The sequence below is a fragment of the Equus quagga genome, chromosome 8 (assembly GCF_021613505.1).
Source record: "Equus quagga isolate Etosha38 chromosome 8, UCLA_HA_Equagga_1.0, whole genome shotgun sequence".
Lineage (NCBI taxonomy): Eukaryota > Metazoa > Chordata > Mammalia > Perissodactyla > Equidae > Equus > Equus quagga.
In genome coordinates this window covers 120,442,599-120,448,363 of record NC_060274.1, presented here as the reverse complement: position 1 = coordinate 120,448,363, position 5,765 = coordinate 120,442,599, and the positions used below count along the sequence as shown (strand labels likewise).

The 5,765-nt window shown below is 50.1% G+C and overlaps 1 protein-coding gene across 1 annotated transcript; it reads right to left on the bottom strand.

Annotated features, from left to right (window-relative positions):
* Nucleotides 1-729: 729 nt before the first annotated feature.
* Nucleotides 730-1,651, bottom strand: LLCFC1 (LLLL and CFNLAS motif containing 1). Its single transcript, XM_046668967.1, has 2 exons — nucleotides 1,498-1,651; nucleotides 730-908 (listed from the first exon to the last, which is right to left on the bottom strand). Exons 1-2 carry the CDS (start codon nucleotides 1,649-1,651, stop codon nucleotides 730-732), a joined length of 333 nt encoding a protein of 110 aa, XP_046524923.1.
* Nucleotides 1,652-5,765: the final 4,114 nt, after the last annotated feature.

The window sequence follows — 5,765 nt, the reverse complement described above, 5'->3', positions numbered from 1 at the left end:
CCTGGCTACCAAAGAGACCTCAATACAGATCTAACAGATTTATCAACATCTCACCGTCCCTCCATGGAATCATGGAAATATCTCCTCTCACCTTTTGTTCCAAAAATAAAAACTAGCGTTTGGCTTCTGCCTGTCTCTTAATGACTCTTTCCTGCTACATTTTATGCCTAGAAGTCAGAAAAGATAAGGGGAGAAAATGCTATGTAGAGTTTCATAGACACAGGAAAAGGAAAGAACCAATGACTGGTGAACTGGTGGGTCTAAAGGTCAGTGGGCCAAAGGTTGGGCGATTAAACGGACTAGTTGGACACAAAAGGGCTTTGGTGAAGCTCAGAAAGCTGCCCCCGATTGTTGTCAAGATTTTATTGCTATTACTTTTACTGTTGTTGCCTCCTCCTCCTAATCTGCTGTTTTGAACAAAGCCAGGAGAAGTGTGGGAGAGAGGGCAGGGGTCTGGTGTCCCTGGCCCTAGGAGACGGAGCTCAGAGTGTGGGGAGGCAATCAGGCAGTGGCGATGGACAATTGAAAGGCCAGCTCCAGGATCTCTCTGATGCTGCATCCTGAGGTAAAGGACCACTGGCAAGGGGCAGTTAGCTGTGTGTAGGTCTCCCTTGGGAGTACTGACCTGGAGCCCAGTTGAGAGAGAGGGTCAGTAAGCTATCATGAAGCGGAGGTAGACATCTAGGTCCTCATCCAGGAACCAGGCCACCACCTCAGCCTCAATGTCCCTCATAAAAAAACTATAATGCTGGCCAGATTAAAGCAGAAGGCTAGGTCAAATAGGTGGTCATGAACAGCTGCCGTCTCTGATGTCATGTCCTCCTCTTGCTGGGCCATGTCCACCAACTGCCACATCTCACCCACTGAGGAGGCCACAAAGTGCTCTTCGAACTGCTCTTGAACCTGGTCTGGAACAGGGGAGAGGGGAAAGCACTGAGAGGACTGACCCTACCCTGCCGCTACCCTACCGCTGGCCTGCACCAGAAAGGGAAAGTTGGAGAATATGGAGAGAGTTAGGGCCTGGGGCTTTAGCTCAACCACCTATATCCTTATTCTTGATCAGAGAGGTGATGCTCCATGTGGAGTTCTCTTCTGGTCTGAGTGCAACCACCGCCCCAACTCAAGTGCATGCACACCTCATTTCCAACTCCGACTGCCTCCTCCAAAGTGCTATACCATCTGGGGAGTGAAGGACCACCTTAGAAAAGGATGAAAACCAAGGACCCTCTTCTCAGAAAAATGCACCTGTGCTCATACACAGGAAAGCCACTTGCAATTTCAACTAGCCCATGGTGTGCCCCTGAATATGGCCCTGGCTGACAGCCCCTGCTTTAGACGCTACATGATGCTTTCATACTACAATAACAGGGGACTGGGATTATTTCCCATAACCCAAATCGATCTTAGATTTCATTCTGACCTGGTAAGTAATCTGGGCCTGACTGCAAAGAGGTCTGATTCCTAGCTCCCCATGTTGCCTCCCTTGTCTCTACCTACCTGTGGATGGTGTTTTCTCTTTCTGACTCCTCTCGTCGGGGCTTGGACTCCCTTTCTGAGGCCTCACCTCCTTCACCCGCAGCAGCAGCAGGATGGCTGCCAGGAATGCTGCCCTGCAGAGCTGGGAGCCCAGGGAAGTCATGGGCCTGCCCATCTGCGGCCTTCAGTCCTCCCTACTCCCTGGTGCACAGTGTGCACAGTGGGCTCCCCCCACCTCCCTCTCTTGTCCCCGTCCTGGCCCTTACCCCTTCCCAGCGCCGATTTCTTCCCTTCCTTTCCATAGGACCTCTGACTTCATGAGCTCTGTGACATCACAGCCATGGGCCTGACCCTTGTTCCAGCTCACTAGAGAGTTCCATGGCCAGGCAGGAGAGTGGAGAGTAGCCAGCTGGGGACAACAGAGGCTTCTAGGATGACCATAGTGGGTCATCTTGTGGAGAACAACAAAAATGACTTGAGTTTGTGAAATACTTTCACATCCATTATATCACTAGATCTTCATAGCAACCAGGACTCAAAGTAACAGTTTTATGATGCCAATTATAAAGATGAGGAAGTTGAGGTTCACAGAAGAAATGACTTTCCTACTCAAGATCACACAGAATATAAGGGGCAGAGCAGGATCCTCGATCAACTCTTGTGATTCTGAATATCACATCTTCCCACTCTTCCATGCAGCCTTCCTCGAAGGAAAGTGGCTTTCACAGGATGAAGCCCAAATCAGATGCAGAAATGAAGATCCTCAAGTCTTGGGCTGTGCATGATCCAAACAGGTGAGAGGGTGGCTGGGGAGTGGTACAGGAGGTCACTTGGCAGTGGGGGAGGAAAGATTCAAGTAAGCAGATGACCTTGCTCACCGCCACCTTGCACTCATTGACCTGTCTGTCGGCCCAGGGAATGATGCTTGGGTGAAAAAAAATCACTAATCTCCCCCGGGCTATTTCAGGGGAGGAGCCTCCTGGCTCCCAGCTAAAATAGAAGCCATCTCCAGCTCTGGGGGTGTCGACGGGGAGGGTGCCTGGGAGTGGGGAGTGTCTTACAGGGCAGGCTGGTATGGAAAGAACCGGGTTGTACTGAGCACCATTACCTCCATTTCCATGCCTCCCACCTGCCCGACTCCCCTTGCTGAGAAAAGATAAATTCTTGCAGGAAACCAAGAATCCCTTTAAGTTTTTTGCCTGGTACAAAAATGTTAAAAAATATATGAAAAACAAAAAAGCTAATAATTCCACCATCCAATGATAATCACTGTTAATGTTTTAAAGTATAGTATTCAAATCCTTTCCCTTTATGGCTCTGGCCATGTGGGGTGGGAGGATATTTCCTGAAAAATAATATGCAGCTACTATGTGTTTTCCTCCTCCTTATCACATCAGAATTAGAGGTCTGGCTGCTTTGGCACCTAGGGGTTCTGGGACCTGACAGCATAGTGAGATGCTCCCGACTGCTCCTCCTGGACACCTGGGAGGCATTACTGACTCATGCTGGACTCTGAGGCATCATTGGGCTGGGAAGCTGCTACCTGACAGAGATTGTAGGTGTCCTTGCCTGCAGAAGGCTGAAGGAGTATGGAGAAGAATGAGAGGAGAAAAGAGAAAAATAGGATGGTGATGTGGAATATGACAAAGGTGAAGGAGTAGTGGGCAGGAAAGCCAGAGGAGAGAAGAGAAGGGAACTCCTCAAAGATTAGGAAGGAGTTTCTAAAGCTCCAGCCACCAGCTGGGATAGGTGGTACAGCTGGGTCCCCCTTGGGCAACTCATACATGCCCCTCCCATTTGAGAGGACAGTGCAGGCAGAGAAGAGCAAGTGAGACAGTGAAGATCCAGAGGTGGGGGCCCACTCACTGGGCCCTGCTTTCCTCCTCCCAGATTGGGCACCTTGCCCTTGATGGCGAAGCCCCAGTGCACCTGCTCTGTGCGGCTCTGACCAGGCCAGCCCCTCCCCGCCCCCACCCCCTCCAGGATTAGCTTAATGGGTTGAGTGTTTCCTCTGCCAGCCCCTGCTTATCAGGGCATCTACAACCCCCACCTTAACCTTATCGATCCCTCCATCTCCTTAGACTGGAAGTCGCAAGGCTTCAGAGGTCATTACCACCCCACACTGCCCCAACCCCCAACAATGCAGAAAAATATCTCACAAGGTGACCCCCTCCTCCTTCCCAGCCAGCATCTCCCCACACCCTGGGTGAGAGCATGCTTTCTCCTTGCCTAGGTATCTACTCTTTCTTTCCTTATTTATTTTCCTTTCAATTCTTGTCTTACACTAAAGGTTATTTTGTCCATCCTTCAGTCTCTAGAGAAGCACTCTCATTCTTCCAGCAAAAGGGGAAGATCCCCTCTCCTGAAGACCCCAAGGGAGAGGGTCCACAGCCCATCTCAACCCATGTCTCTCACGTCTTTATAGGCAGAAGGCTCCCAAGAAGCAAAAAGGTCTGACAGGTGTTTTGAGCTAAGATTCCAACTTTAAACCCAGTCCCCATTTTGCATCTAGCTGTGGGTAATCACCCTCCTGCTCTGTGTTCTGTCTTCTCATTTTTGAAACAGAGACCCCTCAGCGTGTTCCCATGTACCTCATAGGTCTATTGAATGACCACAATTCAATCATATGTGTACACCTCTTTGAAAACAATCAGGAAGAGATAGAAACTATTATATCATTAACTAACATAACACTGTCTTGACTGTACTCATTCCTCCTGCTGTCTCGTTCCTGGAGAGTCCCAAACATGGAATCAAGATTTCTTCATCATCCACCTCCACTCAGTCCCTGCTGTTCAACCTCTGTGGAAACACAGGGCCCTCTGGGGGTCTCCTCTAACTGAGGGATCCACGAAGCTGCAGGGGAAGAGGAGTCACTTCTGGGCTTCTCATGGAGGGGGGTGACCTGGAAATTCCTGTGAGGTGAGGCTGCAGGGTTGACGACAGAGGTGACCACAACTCGGAGAAGCAGCCCCTGGGGGATTCTGAGACCATCCCTGAAGGAGAATCAATGGTGGTTGAGCTTGTAGGGAAGGAAGACATTTCCTCTTCCCAAATGGGGGTTCGTCTGGCCGGAGAACGAATTAAATTCACATGAGACAGAATAGCAAGAGAAAATTAAACAAAGCTTTATGAGGAACCATGGCCCAGGGCCTTTCTTCCCAAAGGAAGAAAGGGCACCGAAGAAGTGGGGTGCACAGAGTGGTTATATACCCCCAAACAGGGTGTTTCACATATGGTTGAAATGTCCCTCCCACAATAGTCACAAGATTGCCCTGTTGGCACTTGATGGACACAGCAGGTAGTGGTCTGCTATCTCGGTGGGCGTAGCAGGAGGCAAGTCTATTGTCTGGAGCTGGGCAGTCACAGGTGAGCACAGCAATCAGTTCCTAGCCTAAGGAAAGATGCTTAATCCTTAAAGAAATGCCAACGTTGGGAGGGGGAGGGAAGTTAGTTACAGGAGGTTACCAGAGAAGCACAATAAAATGCAGATTTAAGTCCTTGCCTTTGGCATCGATTAAGAGTTTCTAGAGAGAAGGTCCTCTCCTTTCTTCTTCCTGGTACAGAGAGGGAGGCACCTTTTACAGATAGAGATTTACCTTCAAATGTAAATGTGTCCTAACAAAGGGCAAGTTCCATTCCTCAGAGCCTCCTTCCCTGTCCCAGTTTATCAAAAGCAATCAGCCTCAAATAATCCTGATGCCAAAGAGACATATCTTGGGGTGGCCATTTCCAGCTCCCTACAAGCTCTTACCATCACGCTTTACCAACACTTCCAGGAGAGTATGAGTATTATGCCGATTTTACAGATCAGCAGACAGAGGTGCAGAAAGCTTATTAACTGAGTTGTAATGGCCGACGGTCAGGATTCAAACCAGGACCTGACTGAGTAAGAGCTGGAAGGCTTTACTTCCCTCTCTCATGTGTCCCACTGACCACTCACCTTTCTTGACTCACTTTCAGGGTTCTATCCTTGCTGCCTGTCTGGATTCCTCAGCCCCACCCCTCGGTCTGGCCCCCTCAGACTACTGCCAGGAATTAAGTTCTCTCCCTCTTCCCTCGGGCTCTAGGGCAGGCCCTGTACCCCAGGGCCTTGCTCCAGAAAGAGCTCCTCCCCCTCCAGATGAAACTCCCCTCTGCTGGCAGGGCCTGCAGTCCCCTCAGTGCACACACACACAGCCTCACACTGCACTCTGCACAAGCAAGTCGCACAGGAGAAATACTCGCTCTCAGTCCCAACTCCAAACAGACCCCGCCTCCTCCTCAGTTGCTGCAGAGCCCTAAACCTG